Raw genomic sequence first — 18,014 nt, 5'->3', positions numbered from 1 at the left:
GAGCGAAGATTTGTTTGGTTTGGAAGATGAAAATTTTGGTGAAAAGATTAATAGTAGAATGAATGTCACCAACATTTCTAATGGAGATAGTAATCGAGGAGGAAGTAGTGGTAGGATGTTTTCTTCAAAAAAACCAAGACAAAAAGGTCTCATGGATTATTTTTCCACTCCTGATGTAGAGATGGTTGTTCAAAATCAAAACAGTAGAAGATGAACTAAACTACTATCAATGATGCCTACAAAAAGGAAGCAAGAGAAAGAGCTTGTATGCTCATCACAAGGTGGATGTATGAGGCTACAATTCAATTTAATGTAATCACATATCCGAGATTCCAACTAATGATTGAGGCTATTGACCAATATGGAGTGGGTATGAAGAGGCCAACCCTTCATGAGGTAAGAGTTAGTAACCTCAAGAAAGAATTGACTTTTACAAAAGATTTGATGAAGGATCATATGGAGGAATGGAAAAAAATGGAAGTTCAATTATATCAAATGGATGAACCGATAGGAAAGAGAGAACTTTGGTGAAATTTTTGGTTAATTGTTCAAAGGGAACCATGCTTATGCAATCCATTGATGCTTCTTCGATGATTAAGATGGGAGAAAAGATGTTTGAGTTACTTGACAAATGGGTAGAGCAAGTTGGTAAGGAGAATGTTATTCAAATTATAACAGATAATCCCTCAAGTTATGTAATGGCAAGTAACAAATACTATTTCTTGATTTTTTTATTTAATTTTAAAATTTGAATTATTTATCTTGAGAACTTATGTAAATTTATTATCTACAATGTCACATAAAAAGGTTATTAGAATTAAAGTGTTCGCATTTGTATTGGACATCATGTGCTGCACATTGCCTTAACTTGATGTTGGAAGATATTAAAAAGCTGTCAAACATCAAGAGGACATTGGAGAGGGTTATATCACTAAATATGTATATTTTATAATCACTTAGGGCTACTCAACATGATGAGGTGGTTTACTAGACAAAATGAATTGCTTAGGCTTGCTAAGACTCGATTTGCAATTACTTTCATCACATTATCATGATTGCATGAACAAAAAAACAACTTGAGGACAATGTTTACAAGTTCAGATTGGTCAGATAGTAAATGAGCAAAAGAGCAGAAGGGGAAAACTATAGCCAACATAGTTCTAATGCCTTCATTTTGGAACATTATTGTGTTTTGCTTAAAGGTTTTGGGTCCCCTTGTTCACGTGTTTTGTTTGGTTGATGGTGAAAAAAAAACTCATATGGGATATATCTATGAGGCCATGAATAGAGCTAAGGATACAATTGTAAGAAGTTTTAATGGAAATGAAGAGAAGTACAAAGAAATCTTCAAAATCATTAATAAGATGATGGAGACTTAGCTTCATCGGGCTTTGCATGCAGTGGAGTACTTTTTGAACCCGAAATTCTTTTATGATAAACCAAAAATAGAGTATGATGTAGAGATTATAAGTGATTTGTATAAATGCATCTTAAGGCTGACAAGGGACCTCGCTAAGCAAGAAAAAATTGTGGTTGAAGTGAGTTTGTATACAAATGCCCAAGGACTATTTGGGAATGAGTTAGTTGTTAGGATAAGGAAGACTAGAGTATCAGGTTAGTTATTTAGTTTTGTTTATTTAAATCATTAGATTGTATTTTTGCTCAAATAGGCGAATTATTTTACTAAATTGTTAATATCTATATGACAACTGAATTGTGGGCTACATATGGAGCTTTAGCTCCAAATTTGCAAAGGTTTGCAATGAAAGTCCTCAACCTAATAGTGCATCAGGTTGTGAACGAATTTGGAGCATCTTTGAAAATGTAAGTTACCAAAATAATTACAAGTAATAGTTTAATAAAGTCTTGAATGTAACTTAAAAGTTAAAAGTTAAAACTTTAAAATATATTAATGAACTTACAAATTTTTGCAGATTCATAACAAGAGGAGAAATAGGTTAGATCATCAATACTTGAATGATTTGGTATACATTAAGTATAATTGAGCCTTGAAGAAAAGATACAATGAATGTAACACCATTGACCCAATTTCCTTGAAATATATGGATAATAACAATGGATGGTTGATAGGAAGAATGGAATATGAAGATTCTTATGGAGGTGCACAAAATGATTTTGTATTTGATGATAATAATTTGAATTTGGGTGATGTTGCTAGAGCTACTAGAGCTGAGGAGGCTAGGTTTGATACTAGAGTTAGAGCAAACTCAAGCATAATACCACCACCAAGAGGGATATATTCAAGCTCTAGAACTTTGTCTTCTCGTTCACTAATAGATGAAGATGAAGATGGAGAAATGGTTGATTCAATAGATGAAGAAGATGAGGAAGGCTACAAATGTGATGATAGAAATGATGATGATGATTTTGTTGATTTAGAGGACAAGTAATGATTGATTGTTGTAGACAAATTTGTTATTCAAGTGTTTTTTAATGATGTTTTTGAATTGTGGACAATTTTCATGTTTTGGTTTGAAAACTTTGGATTTGGATATGTATTAGGCTATTAGCAATCATAATGCTTTGTTTTTATGCTTAAAGTTCTTTATAGTTTTGGATGATATTTCATGATTTATGTGTCTAAGACAAATAAATGATTGTTAAATTTGATTATATTATATAAAAATATATATGTAAATTAGAGTATGTCTCACTTCATTAAAGCCCACGCCTTAGGTGCACCTTGAGCCTTTTAAAGCTATGGTTTGGAGTTCAAAATTTTTAGTAACTTGCGTACATTGTCTTACAACTTTTTTGAAAAATTTAGAAAGAATTTAACTCAAGTTTTGAATTAAAACAAATATTCATATATTTTCTTGATAAAAATAATCATCTTAAGCTCATAAAATGATGAAAATAAACTTTTAAGTATATGAAAAATAATTTGGACCTAAGTATACCACTAAATACCATTTTACAAGTTGTCTTAGGTCACTTCAAGTCTTCAATAGTTCTAACACTTCATGGTATTGATATTTCTTCTATTGTTGCTTGAGCTTTCTTTAGATTTTTATAATTAAAATTGAAAACTTCACTTGATTAAATTATTAGTAGTCTTAACTTTATTTTAAAATCATCAAAATCTGTTAGAAAAACTATTTGATTAACTCAATAAAATGAATAATTTTTTTTAACATTAAATAAAAAAATAATAAAACAAAAAAGGCCATCATACAAGATTAAATCATATTTTCAAGAAATTTATGAAGTCAACAATCAAATTAAGAGTAAAAGTTATACTTCCTATATATTTAATATAAAATTAATTGATAATTAATCATGCAAATAACTCATCTTTGAAGGATTGGTTTCTCGGAGGAACTTAAAAATTCATTATCAACATTTTGTTTAATAATAAAAGCACAATTAAAAATCAAAACAAATAAAAATAAATTAATTGTTAATTATATTAAAATAACCAAAATCTTTGTAAGTGCATCAATGTTCAACTTTATATTATTCCCTAACCTTTAAAATAATAAATATATTTTAATATAAATGAAATAGATATAAATGAAATACTATAAAATAATTAGTTAAAAATGATGAAATACTCTTCATATTTGTGATATTATCCTCTTCTCATGTTTTTTTTAAATAACCCATTTTTGACATAAATGTTTTTGACTATTTCAATTATTTATAGCATGTTTTAAAAGAAAGATTTATTTTTATAAGAAAACAATAAAGACATTTTTATAAAAAATAAGACCAAAAAAAAAAAAATAAAGAGTTAGATTTTTAAAATTAAGTTTCCAATGACCCTTGTAATCAAATAATCCGGAACACTTTTAAATTTTACACAAATATATATTCGGATTTGAATATGAGCCCCCAACCGAAGCCCAAGCCCAAGCCCAAACCCAAAAAGTCCAGCCCAAATTGCAAATTATAGTAAAATTTGATAACTTCTTATTTATATCACTTTTTAATTATAAACGGTGCTTTTATATATATATATATATATATATATATAACTTCTTATTTATATCATTAATTTAAAAAAAAATTCAAAAATTAACTTCACACTAATGTTTTATTAAATCAAACTGACATACTATTTATTTAAAAAATATAAAATGATATAAAAATAGTACCAATTACCCAAGCTTTACAAACTGACATACATTTTTATTTAAAAAATATAAAATGATATAAAAATTTTCTCTTCATTTTCATTTTACTCCATTGCTAGGATCATAGGAGAAGGGCACCTTATGCAGTTGGTAGCCCATCAAATGCCATGGAAGCAATGAGAAAGAAATCTCTCTCTCTTTTTTTTTTTCCATTTATATATATTAAATCCATAACTAATCCATGGACTCATCATCGGAATGTAGCTTGTCGGCAGCTTCCACTAGTGGGATTTGAGCAAAATTAAAACCTAGAAATTGAAATGAATGATATAAAGGCAGTAGAAAAAAGAAAACCATCTCAATCTTAGTAATCGACCAAACAGAACAGAATAAAAGAGCAAAACAAAAACATTTAAAAAAGAATTTCACTTTTATTTTCTAGGTAACCAAACAGAGAACCCAAGTGAGAGACAGAAAGCGCATACCATGACTTCTCTCTCTACGTAACCAAATAGAGAGCCCAAGAGAAAGAGAAAGTGTGTGTAGCTTGGGTTCGGTTCCGGCTTTTTAGAGAGTGAGGTCGGAGCCGTTGGCAAACCAGATCAGAGAGGGCGAAGGTTGCCTCTTCTCTTTGTCAGGGCAACCGCTAATGTGAGAGAATGAGATTAAAATTAGGACTCTTCTTTTTCTTTTTTCTTTTTTTAATTTTTTTTGGATTTTTTAGATCCTCTGATGATGTGGACGCTGAGGCGGCCGAAGAGAGAGGGCAACTTCGGTATGAAATAACACCTCACACTAGAGTGCATGAATTCCCAAATTTTTTATTCTTAAATTATTTTGGGATGGGACCCTTATTTTTTAAACTCAAAGCCTTTATTCTTGGTCCTCCCCCTATTTTTGAATAAACCCCTAGCACTCCTATTTTTGCATAAACCCTAGCACTCCACTAAAACCCTATATGCTGCCGGCCATACAAAACCCTAGCCTCACAGCGTTCAAGCCTCGCTCCGTCATGCTCTCAAATCAAGCCATGAACAATCTCAGTAACAAGACTTCCAAGACCCTAAACCCTTGCCAGAAGAAGACCCTTCTTCACAGCTCCATATTGCATTATCTTCAACGCAGTGGCTTCTCCAAAACCCTAAAGTACTTTCAACGTGAAGCCCCACTCGAGGTAAAGATGAGTGCCAACGTTCACTCCGTAATGTTGGCCTTTTTCTTTTTGCGTTTGGACGGTGAGAAAATTTGGCTAAAGGGAAGGAGTGGTTTTTGGCTTTTGGGCGCCGTTGAGATATTTACATTTTTCCAGTAGTTTTTAAACTGCCAATTGAACTGGTGAATTGTGAAAACGTAATTTCCATTGGCACCTCGAATATTGATTTTTGTATTTTTCTCGGTTTGGATGCTGAGAAAAATCGAAGTGAAAATGCAGGGTTCATGTGTTTTTTTTTTTTTTTGTTCTTCTGAGTCTTCTCCACAACCAAATGGATCGATGAATTCTGAAAATGGGACAGATGCCCCAATTCCAATTAGGAATCATTGAGCCCCTTTTGGAACATCCCTTCAAATTGTAAATTTTATTCATTTTACCTATTCGATTTCTCAAAAACATATTGATTACTTGAGGTGACATTTGGATACATTTTCTATTTTTTACTTGGATACATTTTGAGTCTTCTTCCTTTTTTGGTGGTATACACACACACACTATGCTTTAATGAAGGTTTCAGGTTTCTTTTTTCTATACCATTTCTTTGTACTTGAACTTTACTTCCTTATAAGAACGATGTTTATTTTGCTTGGGTGTAGAATGACAATGGGAACGGTTGCTCACTTGACTTGGAAGAAGTGTACTACAAGAGTTTGGAAACATGGTAGGATGATAAATTTGTTGTTCTTGTCCATTGAGTTCTGATTGATGGATTTGTGATTACTAAGCTTGTGATTCATGAAGCCTGCTGCAATTCAGTGAATGAACGATTATTATAAGAATTAAATTCCAACAATTCATACATTGCTTACCTGCCTTCAGGAATTTTTTTTTTATTCTTTCTCTTGTCCTTGTATTTGGCATGAAATCTACTGATGCTTTTGCCTTGTATGCATGTGGTAGGAATTGTAAGGATAATTTATGTATCCCAATGTAAATAGACTCTTTCTTGTCTTAAAACTTTGTTAGACATTTTGTTGGCACAATATTGGTTCCTTAGTTACCTGACAAATTTGGAATTGAAACATAGAAATATAGTTTTGGTATTCCTGTCTACCAAAATCCATATCATCAGGGTGTATTTAAGAGGCATGTTACTTCAAATCACATTGCTCCTTAGTAATTTCAATCTATTGGGGCAACTGGGCAAGCTGCTTTGTTGTAAATAATATTAATTTTTATATCCAAATAGGTTAACCTTTAAAAATCATTGCTATTTTGGCATTCTTCATTACTCTTTTTGTTTTGTTGGTGCAATAGCCTTGGATAATTAAAATGGTGATCTCAGGGATGGGATTGAATGGACTGGCTGCCCCAGCTTATGTCATGCCTAAAGTACCTTTTGCAGTGTTTGATTTCTTCTTTTTTGATACATTGTTTGCTTTTTGTGATTAAAAGTTCAAATTTGTGTTTCCATTCTCATAGTTGTTGAGCTTCTTCATTATGCAGTGATAATGCTAGCACAAATTGGAACAACTGCAAGGAGCAAGGTATATTCATATTTAAATTATGGTTCTGTATGCCATGATACAAATGTGACTTTTGTATCCTGTGTTCTTTCTTTTTCTTTCCTTGTAAAAATGTAAGAATATACTTTATAAGACAAATCTCAGGATTAGCTCTCATTTTAGATATGTTGAACTGCAGATTTAGAGAAGAGTGATAAAAAGGATGGAGAAGATAACTGTGTTGCTGTTGTGGAAACCGTAAGTAAGAAAAAGAAAAAGAGAAGTGAAGAGAGCAATAGAAAAGCTGTAGTCAATGAATCTGGAACTGCCAATAAATTTTGTAATGCTAAGAATTCTGAGAAGACATTAACAAAGGATATAGTGCCTCCCTTAAATGTAAAATCAAAAGAGAAGAAAAGCAAAAAGATTTATGATTCTCTTGATGAAGGAACTGAACAAGTCAGCTCTGAAATATCAAAGGAGCCTGTTGATGAGACTGTGTGTGAACCGCAGTTGGATGAATCCAGTAAGAAAGGCAAGGACAAGAAGAAAAAAAGCAAGTTGGTTTCTCAGCCACATGTTGATAATGCAGAACCTCATCAACTAGATACACAGCCTGGGGAAAATGAAGAAAACCCTGAAGGTTTGGCAGCTGCAGAGGGCAGAGAAGCAACTGATTCTGAGGCAAACATTAAATCTAAGGATAAGAAGAAAAAGAAGTTTGAAAAAGAAAAATCGAAAAGGACTGATTCAAAATCCAGTAATTCTCAGACTTTTGAAGAAGATGCATTGGATGAAGACAATAAAGTTTCCAAGAAAAGAAAAAGACTGGCTTGTGAAGAAAGTAATTCTCAGCCTGCTGACAAAGTTGTAGTTGAAGAATCCAAACGCCAAAAAACAGAAAGTTCTAAAGAATCTGACGGAATCAAGCTCCTCAAGGAGGTGAAAGAATCCCTTGGAAGTGATCTTGATGAAGGAGACAAGGGTAAAGTTGCTAAGCAGCTTGATGTCCAGGCCAATGGGATCCTTGACAAAAATGGAGAGAAATCTACAGCGCGGAAACAACTGAAAAATCAGCAAAATTCAACTGAGGTATACATGGTGTAGTTTTTAGTTAAATATATTGTAGCATTAATTAGAAGCATTTGTGGACTATTTTCAAACTTTAAAGCTGAAAAAATCATTTTTCAATTTCCTAGAAGGCACTATATCTTTGAATTAGTCCCCAACTTTCAATCTCTGTCTCTCTTCCAGAGGTTAGATTGACCTACCCATGCATGCAGTGTGCTAGCATGCATGACAGTTGCCATTCTTTGCAACATTATCAATACCTGCCATTTTATTTAAAATACTAGTTCTAGTCTGAAATCCAGCATTACTGGATCCTACTAACCATTTAACTATTTAAGAAAACCACTATTGAACCATTCACTATATCCCACCATTCTGGATGCTTAGCAATCATATAGTCGTTGGCGTTGATCTGAGTTGGGCCTTATCTAATGAGGATAAAATGCTGTAAGGATCTCAAAATATATTAGAGGTTTAGAACAATTCATATGGGAGAGAGTGAGAGAGAGGGCGAGAGAGAGAGAGAGGGCGTGAGGGAGAGTGAGAGTGCGTGCGACGGCGACGACGATGAGACTGGCGAGGCGAGTCGAAAGGGAAGCTTCATGGTGGAATCCAAGACTTTCGAGCTTGCCCTGGATGAAAGGAAAGGGAAACGTCAGATTCTCATTGTGGAGAAGAAGTGGGGGGTCTCGACATGGGTTCGATTAGGGCTGGAAAGCTTAGGGCTTTTCAAGGAGGGGCTAATCCATTGTATACGTGACGAAAAAGAAGGGAGATGGGAAAAGGAGTGGAAAGAAAGAGGCAAGCTGTATATATTGGCTCGGGGTTTCAACAGAGCGGGAGGTTTTTTAAGGCTGGGGGTTGTGGATCTGGAACGAAAAAGGTTTTGTATCTTCTTACCGAGAGGTAGGAGGGACAAAAGAGGATGGATGGCTATGGCGGAGATGATACGTCAAATGGAAGAGTTGGTTGGTAGAAGAACAGATTTGCAGGAAGTAAGAGCCGTCGGAAAAGCTACTCCGGCGAAATCATACGCAGAAGTAGTCATGAGAACAAGTCGGAACGACTCAAATGCAATCAAGATGAAGGTCACTAGGGAGGAGATTGCTGGAAATTTACAGAAGCTGGAGCACTGCCTCGTCGCGAGCTGGAAGTCCAACAAAAAGGAAGAAGAAGACTTGGAGAGGCTGGGAAGTCTTTGGGCAAATTCTTGGGGCCTAAAAGGCAAGTTAGGGCTGGCCAAGTTGGAACGAGGTAGGGCATTGTTGGAGTTTGAAGATCTAAGAGAGGCACATCGTGTGGTCTCCTCGGGGAGCAGAGTGATGGGAGGAGCCCACTTAGGGTTGGATTTCTGGAATCCAAAGACGGGTTGTTGGGTAGAAGAGGAGATGGAACAGGAAGCTTGGGTTAAAATTTTCGGCCTTCCAATTTCGTTATGGAGCCCGGTGATTCTGAAGAAAATAGGGGAGGAATGTGGGGGTTTTGTTGAAATTGACGAGCGGACAAGGTCGATGGAGGAGATTCAATGGGCTAGGATACTGGTCAAAATAAGAGGTGATTTTAGACCGAGTATGTTAGAAATTGAGGTAGAGGAGGAGGTTTACACTTTGGCGCTGTGGTGGGAGATTAGGCCGGTGGTGAGATTTTTTGCAGGAGAATGGGCCGGGTCTAGAGCCCGAGAACCAGATCCATGGCCCGGTGCCCCGAGATTGGGTCTATTCAGATGGAAGAGTGGCTGGGTTGACCTCATTTGGCCCAAATATGGGTCTTAAAGAGTTGGAGAAGGATGGTGGGCTGGCTAAGATAGACGGGCCTTTGGGCCGAAATTTAAAAGATAAGACAAAGGTGGTTGGTGATTCAGAGGCAGGCCCATCGTCTAGTAGTTGGGCTGCTGAACTGGGCTGCCATCCTTTAGTTGAAGTGGAAGGCTTGGAAAGGGATGGCCCAACTACTCCCCAAGAGAAGGCTGGTTTTTTGGGCCGTTTTATCTCCAGAAAAGGATCCATTCTAGAGGATCCTTTGATGAGCTGGGTACTAGAGGAGATTAGAAGGGAACAAAGGGATGATGGCTTCTCAATGACTGACCGAGCGCTTGAAGAGGAAGCTCAGAGGTATGTCCTGATTTCCCATCCTAAAAGAAAAAGGGTTATGGGGATACCTCTTCTTCTCTCTTCTAATTCTGATCGGGCTTCGGAGGGGAGTCTTTTGATTGTCCAGGGGGAATAGAGGAGGAATTATTGGGGGACAAGTCAACATGGTTAACAGTCTATGAGGGGAACGTTGAGAATGAGAATGGGTCCTAGAAGTTGGGAGAGGCCAACAAAAACAGAGACAAGGTTAGGGGCAAGGAGGGGAATATTGGTGCCTCTGGATCTCAAGATACCGAAAATGAGAAAGAGGAACTATGGGAGGACTGTAATTTAGCAAAATTCAGCCAATTTCTGGGATTTTCCACGGAGGGGCTAGAAAGGGAGATATTGAATTTTCTTATTAAAATCAGAAAGAGGCGGGAAAAGATATTGTTAGAACCTGGTGGCAGGGAATTGAAGTCAGGGGCAACGCTAGCTATAGATTGGCTGTTAAAATGAAGGAAATTAAAAAGAAGTTGAAAGTTTGGAACAAAGAGGTTTTTGGGAGGCTGGAAACTAATAAAGCTTCAGCCTTACAACAAGTAGACTTTTGGGATCGGGTGGAAAGTGAGAGAAACTTGACTGTGGAGGAAGCTAAATTAAAAAAAGAAGCTAAAGATTCCTTTAAGAAATGGGTCCTGTTGGAGGAAGCCCATTGGAAACAGCACTCAAAGGAGATTTGGTTAAGGGAGGGGGATAGAAACACGGGGTTCTTCCATAAAATGGCAAGTGCTCATTGAAGAAATAACGCTATGGACAGAATTAAGGTTAATGGGGAGTGGCTAGTAGAGGAGCAGGAGGTGAAAGAAGGAGTTGTGAATTCGTTTCAGCAGATGCTTTCTGAAGATATGGTTTGGAAGGCGGATATTGGTAGAATTCAGGTGGGTTGCATCAGCCAGCAAGAAGCAGAGAGTCTGGAAATCCCATTTGCAGAGATTGAGATTCATTCGGCGTTGATGGAGATGAGTGGGGATAAAGCCCCTGGCCCGGATGGTTTTATTGTAGCCTTCTGGCAAAACTCATGGGATTTTACCAAAGAGGAAATCATGGAGATGTTTAAAGAATTTCATGAGCATAATTCCTTTGTTAAGAGCCTCAACAATACTTTTTTGGTGTTGATACCTAAGAAAAGCGGGGCTGAGGATCTTGGAGATTTTAGACCTATCAGCCTGTTGGGGGGGCTCTATAAACTTTTGGCTAAAGTCTTAGCTAATAGGCTCAAAAAAGTGATTGGTAAGGTGGTCTCTATTTCTCAGAATGCCTTTGTAATGGGAAGACAAATTCTGGATGCGTCCTTAATTGCTAATGAGGTGATAGATTCGTGGCAGAAGAGAAAAGAAAAGGGTCTTATTTGCAAATTGGATATAGAAAAAGCTTATGACAGCATCAATTGGAATTTCTTAATGAAGGTCCTTCAAAAAATGGGCTTTGGGACCAAGTGGGTGGGATGGATGTGGAGCTGCGTGTCTTCTGCTAAATTCTCCATTCTTGTTAATGGAGTGCTAGCTGGGTTTTTCCCTAGCACTAGAGGGCTTTGTCAAGGTGATCCTCTATCCCCTTACCTCTTTGTTATGGGAATGGAGGTTCTGGACGTCCTTATCAGGAGAGCGGTGGAGGGGGGATATCTATCAGGATGCAAGATTCGGGGTGGTAGTAGAACTTCCTTGAATATCTCCCACCTATTTTTTGCTGATGACACAATCGTGTTTTGTGAGGCGAGCAAAGAGCAAGTTTCTCATCTAAGCTGGATTCTCTTTTGGTTTGAAGTGGCTTCGGGTCTTCGAATTAATCTAGCCAAAAGCGAAATCATTCCAGTTGGAGAAGTGGAGGAGATTCTTGAGATGGCAGCTGAGCTAGGGTGCAGGGTGGGGTCTTTGCCCTCTCACTATTTGGGACTCCCCTTAGGGGTCCCCAATAGGGCTACTTCTATGTGGGATGGAGTGGAAGAGAGGGTCAGGAGGAGACTTGCGCTTTGGAAAAGACAGTACATCTCCAAAGGGGGGAGGATCACTCTTATAAAAAGCACCTTGGCTAGCATGCCAATATACCAAATGTCTATTTTCTGAATGCCCAAGTCCGTTGCTAAAAGAGTGGAGAAAACCTAAAGAGATTTCCTATGGGGGGGAGGAAACTTGGAGGGAAAAGTTCATCTAGTTAAATGGGATGTGGTCTGTACAGAAAAACACAAGGGATGGTTAGGATTAAGGAGAATAGCCACTCTGAATAGAGCCTTGCTGGGCAAGTGGATTTGGAGGTTTGCTTGTGAAAAGGATAACCTTTGGAAACAAGTGATCACTACGAAATATGGGCAAGAGGATTATGGATGGAGGTCAAAGAAGGCTAGTGGGGCGGCTGGAGTAGGGGTCTAGAAGGAGATTATGAAAGAATCTGAATGGTGTTGGGAAAATTTGGCTTTTCTAGTTGGGAAGGGTTCCAAAATCAAATTTTGGAAAGATAGTTGGTGCACTGACACTCCGTTGTCCCAATGCTTCAATCATCTTTTTATCATCGCCGCGCATAGGGACGCTACGATTGAGGAGATGTGGGACCAAGATTCGGGTCAAGGAGATTGAAATCTTGTTTTTGTGAGGGACTTCAATGATTGGGAGTTGGATATGGTTGGGGATTTGCTCCATACTTTGAGGGGTCATAGGCCTTCCTTGGAGGATGATTCAGTTATGTGGAGGCAGGGAAAAAATGGTCTTTTCAGGGTCAAGGAAGCTTACAGGCTGCTGGACAAGCCTAATGCCACAGTGTTTACCGCAAGGAGAATATGGGTGGATAGGGTGCCAGCTAAAGTTTGTTTTTTTGCTTGGGAGGCTACGTGGGGGAAGGTGCTCACTCTGGACAGACTCCAGATAAGAGGGGTGCAACTCCCAAATTGTTGCTTTTTGTGTGGTTGTGAAGAAGAGAATGTAAATCATATTCTTTTACATTGTATAGTGACTAGAGCTCTATGGGATATTATTTTTGGGTTGATAGATGTTAAGTGGGTCCTCCCAGAAACTATAAAGGAGGCTTTAATCTCCTGGAGGGGTTCATTTGTAGGGAAGAAAAGGAAAAAGATTTGGAAATCCATTCCGTTGTGTATTTTTTGGACGGTTTGGAAGGAGATGAATAGGTTAGCCTTTAGGTGCGTTGAATATTCAGAAATTAAAGAATTCTTTTGTCTGTAACTTATGGAATTGGGCCAAAGTGTATTTAGGTGAGGAGTCTTTCTCCCTTATAGGATTTTTGGAGTGGATAGCTTCCACTTAAGGGGAGGTAGTTCTTTTTGGTCCTTTTTTTCTTTTTAAGGCTGTAGCCGTCTTGTATACTCCCTGTATGCTTTGTGGCGTTTAGCCTTTTCTAATGCATATCTTGTTTACTTATCAAAAAAAAAAATATTAGAGGTTTAGACAAATTTATCTTTGAAGCAAAAATTAGCTAAAAGTATTATAGATAATTTAAATAGAAAATGTTCTATTATGATAATTTTGTAATGCAAATACAAGATTTGTCGATGTCCATCTATGTATGTGCACTGTAAGAATTTTTTGAATTAGTGGAAGGTCTTGCTAGCTAACATACTTAACACTCTAACCGACAACCCCAGGAGTGACAACCTTTTTTTTTTAAAAAAAAATGGGATTCTTGCAGCCGTTCTTTCATGCATGTGAGTAAGCATTTGACTGTATGTCCCACTCACACCTCAGCATGAGTTTTATTGAAAATTACTTGGGGCATGGCCTAGAGGCCTAAATTAGTTGAGGTTCATGCCTTGCATTTTGAGTCACTCTTGAGGCAAATGCTTCCTGCCTTAGCCTTGCGGTGTATCTGAAATTTGAACTCCTTATACTGGTCAATAGAAAGGAACCTTGTAAAGAAATGGGGACATATTGTCCTTTATATTTTTTGAATTCTTTTTTCAAATTATTACCTATGGGCACTTCAATTTTTATTTTTTGGATTACATTTTTTTTCATTCAGGATTATTGTTATGAATTCTTAAGGAGATTTGTAGCCATTTACCAATGGGTTACCCCTTTTTTCTTTTAGTGTAATAATGATTTGATCTAATAATGAATCAATAGTTGAATGTAAGTTTGACTTTGTGGCCTAAAAGAGTTACTTGTATAAGGTTCTTTGTTAAATTTAAATTGTTTGGTAAATAGTTGGAAAAGGCTGTTGCGCTCCCCTCAAAAGGAAAAATGGAAAAGAATTACATGTATAAATTTCTTTGTTAAATTTAAATTGTTTGATAAATGGTTGAAGAAGTGTATTGCATCCCCCCCAACAAAGGAAGAGAGCGAGTGAAAGAGAAGGGAAAAAAAATAAAGGAATTAAACAATTAAGTTCTGTTAGAACTTTCTCTGATATGTAGCACCCTCTTTTCTAATTTATGTGCAAAAAATTTTGATTGAAATCAGATAATGTAAAAATATTCTTTTTCTTCTAAAAAATGTGTCGTTAATTGGTTCTTGGTTCGAAATCAACTTTTCATGTGGATTGTTGGATGTATACCATTTGATTCTCTCTCTCTCCCTCTAGGTTTGATGGGTTAATTTTGATGTGGTTGTGGTTTCTTCATTCAAATATGTATGGTGGTCCTTCTCTCTGTTGGTTTGATGGGTTGATTTTGATGTGGTTGTGGTTTAAGTTATGATGGTCTCTTCATTCATTCATGTATTGTGGTTTGATTTATAGGATCTTGGTTTAATAGATACTACTTTTGCAGCCAAAGACTGTTAATGCATTTCAAAGGGTGAAAATTGATGAGGTGGAATTTGCTGATCAAAGACTGCAAGATAATTCTTATTGGGCAAAGGTGTCATAATTTGTATTTTGTGTTGCCCCTTCCCCTCTCTTCCTATTTAGTTTTGTGTTTTTACACTTCCCCTTGTTTATTCTCTGCAGGGTGGTGCAGACAGTGGCTATGGTGCCAAAGCTCAAGAAATACTTGGGCAAGTTAGAGGAAGGTAAGTGCTATGCTTTAATACAGTGGGAATTATGTTTTTTTACATGAAATACTCTAATACACATCATGCGGTTTTGCATTGAAGCCAAAACTTAATTTTCATGCCATTCTTATACCCATTGTTTTGTCTTCCAACTTTTTGAAGATTAGACTAGAAATTGAACTAGCATGTATATTGATTAGACCATAAATTAAACTTGCATGAATGCTGGTCCAGGTGAACTTCTCAAAAAAACCAATGACTTCAGTTAACCTCATCTATGTGTTCACTTGTTTGGAAGTAATGATGTAATGTTGGGAAAATAAAACTGTCAATGGCAATCACAATGTAGAGTACAGAGATCACTTGAAGTTGCTCGAGGAAAGCCAGAGGACCAAACTACAGCTTTATTCATATGAAATTACTGGAAAATAGGGGTGACAAAGTTTGATACGATTCACTAACACGACTCAAACCCAACATGCTTTTTGTGGGGTTGGGTTGAGTATAAATGGGTTTGGGTAAAAAAAAAACAGAAAGGTTTGGGTCAAATTCGTGTTAACCTTCAAAATTTGTTTAAAAATATTGGTAGTTTTTGGGTCAACTTGCATAATATGAATTTGACTCGAATTGACCCATTTAATAATCTTGCTCATTAACCTAATTATATCTATAAACTATTTAACCCATATTTGACTCATTTTAAATTTATTTTTAAATAAATAAGTTAATTGAGTCATAAACATGTTTGGTTAAGACATTAATTATATAGACATATAGAAGACCTAACTCAATTTGATTATTAAATAGGAGGATCTGGTTATTAAATGGGTTAAATGGGTTAGATGATGTGGGTTAGATGATGGGTTACCTGTTTAATAATTAGGTAGTATTTGAGTTTATGTTTTTGACACGATTATTATTCGTGTCAGGTTTGGTTTGGCCTATGTAGTAGAACACTTAAGTTTTGATATGACATGAACACAACTCATCAAGAATTGCCATCTCCACCAGAAAAGTTTATGGCCTAGTAATTTGCAATTGGGATTATGATTGAACTAATATTACGTGGAACATGGAATCATAAATTGCTTTGGTAATAGGATGGGCATGGGTATGCAGGCTTAAATGTGGTTACTAGAAGAGAATTTTCTCACAGCATCATCTTTAAATTCAACTGTTTATTTTATTGGTTTTTGATTGAAGTGTCCCACATTTTGGCAAGACCTGTTCATTGTTAATGCCACTGAAAAGGGTCTTATAAATATGGGAAAAAGTGGTACAATGCTCTTAAATGATTAACGCATATATAAGAAGTCTCTAAAAAGAGAAAGAATAAGTGCATTTTGAAGAAAATGCCCTACCAATACTCTTCAATTGGTTAGAAGGACTGTGTTAAGTGGTGGGGAACTAGCTCATCTTATTCTTTATGATGTGTCCTGAACAAACCTAGTCCCTACCAAAAGAAAGCAGTTTGTACCTGATTGCAACCCAATTTCGATGGTCTACTACTGCTATGTGTTCCCCAACTGGCAATACGGTTTCAATTAATTGTAATAATACAAAATTTTACCAGTATATTTACTATCCATACTTCTTTTGTTCCAGCTGCACCTAGTGTTTTCTTCCTTTCTTGGAAACTGAATAAAAGCTTCTTGTTTAAGTCTGTGTTCTAGGGGAAAAAGATAATCCTTAATGCGAGGTTTCTGGATGGTAAATTCATCTAATTGTGGAATATTTCATGTTTTAGAATTCAGTCTATTTTTAGACAACTTCAGTTAACCTGGACTGGTTTGGTCCAACTTTTGAACTGAGAGGTGTTGATGTAATTGCATATATCAACGATTTTGTTTTCTATCATATCATGAACTCTCTTTTCTGTCTCTCTTCCAGGGATTTTCGCCATGAAAAGACCAAGAAAAAGCGTGGCAGCTACAGGGGAGGCCAGATCGATCTGCAGACTCACTCAGTAAAGTTCAATTACTCTGATGATGATTGATTGATGAGATGACTGAATTGTGCAATACAAGTCCAGAGCACCATTGCTCATGCCCTGCTAATTCGGGTAATTTTGTTTGGTAATCTATCCAGCTTTGTGAAAACAATTTTTTGTCGATTCAACTATTTATATACACCAATTACCAAAATCATCCTTTGTGCCCTAGTTGTGTCTCCCAAGTCCCCATGTTTCCCACCATATGAAGGTGGTTTTCTTGCAGAAGAGTGGCCTAGCCTATAGTTTTGGCTGATAGATTCTCTTGTTTTGGGAAAAAGAAGGTTTAGATATCTGTTTTAACTTTGATTTATTTCATAAAAAAAAGAAAAAAACATTTGGATTTTATTTTATGATTATTGTTATGATAATTTTCATCCTCATTTGTCAAATTTTATTTGCTTTCCTGTGTGTTCTTGGTAACCAAATAGCTGTCAAAATAGAGTTTTAGGGTCTGTTTGTCAGGGTTTTTAAAAACAGTTCTGAAAGAAAATAAAAATCTGTTTTGGAAACTCAAATGTGAAACAAAAAAAAAACACTTTTGTCGATTTATTTTTTGTAAGGGTGCAATTTGGACAGGTTTGGCCTAAACCAATTTAAACTTTGAGCAAGCTTTAACGATCATTTTTAATACTTAGGCCGAGTATGGATAATCATTTTCAACCCGTATGTAATTTGAGTTAAGTAATATTATTGTTTATATTATCTTATATGATACTAATATTTATTTTGTTTATTTTTTTAAAAGAAATATATTTACTATTTAAATTTGGTATAAATGTATTGGAAAGAGTTTTTAAAGAACATTGAGTGGAGATTTTGAATGCTACAACTTGAGTATCAATTTTAGCTTGGAAAAATAAGGTTGAGTTGAGCTTGAGTTGAATAATTTGGGTTAGAAGTTGGATTTGGGTTTATTATTTCTTAATTTGGATTGGTTTGAGGTTAATCATTGACCTGTTTTGAGATGTAGTCTTAATTTTTTATAGGTTTATTTACAATACAAAAGTTTTTAAATAATTTGTCATATTTTCAATTGTAGTTTAATATGAAGTTCTATAAAAAAAAATAATAATAATTGAAAACACTTTAAATTTGTTATAAAAAAAAATAATGTTTTGAAAACAAA

General features: G+C 35.9%; 1 protein-coding gene across 1 annotated transcript; it reads left to right on the top strand.

Moving 5' to 3' along the window:
- Positions 1–4,988: 4,988 nt before the first annotated feature.
- On the top strand, positions 4,989–17,238 carry LOC117925565 (lisH domain-containing protein C1711.05). The gene is made up of 7 exons (XM_034844612.1): positions 4,989–5,271; positions 5,907–5,971; positions 6,757–6,797; positions 6,955–7,847; positions 14,673–14,762; positions 14,852–14,913; positions 16,786–17,238. Exons 1-7 carry the CDS (start codon positions 5,056–5,058, stop codon positions 16,889–16,891), a joined length of 1,473 nt encoding a protein of 490 aa, XP_034700503.1. The 5' UTR covers positions 4,989–5,055; the 3' UTR covers positions 16,892–17,238.
- The last annotated feature ends 776 nt before the right edge of the window (positions 17,239–18,014 follow it).

Source organism: Vitis riparia, chromosome 11 (genome assembly GCF_004353265.1).
Source record: "Vitis riparia cultivar Riparia Gloire de Montpellier isolate 1030 chromosome 11, EGFV_Vit.rip_1.0, whole genome shotgun sequence".
Lineage (NCBI taxonomy): Eukaryota > Viridiplantae > Streptophyta > Magnoliopsida > Vitales > Vitaceae > Vitis > Vitis riparia.
The sequence above is the reverse complement of the archived record's forward strand: the minus strand, read 5'-3'. Positions and strand labels throughout refer to the sequence as shown.

Excerpts from the sequence above, each read along its gene's own strand:
- LOC117925565 (XM_034844612.1), top strand. The coding sequence starts at position 5,056 with ATGCTGCCGGCCATACAAAACCCTAGCCTCACAGCGTTCAAGCCTCGC. Across the intron at positions 5,972-6,756 it reads TACAAGAGTTTGGAAACATG|TGATAATGCTAGCACAAATT; the intron begins GTAGGATGATAA and ends TTCATTATGCAG. Across the intron at positions 6,798-6,954 it reads GAACAACTGCAAGGAGCAAG|ATTTAGAGAAGAGTGATAAA; the intron begins GTATATTCATAT and ends GTTGAACTGCAG.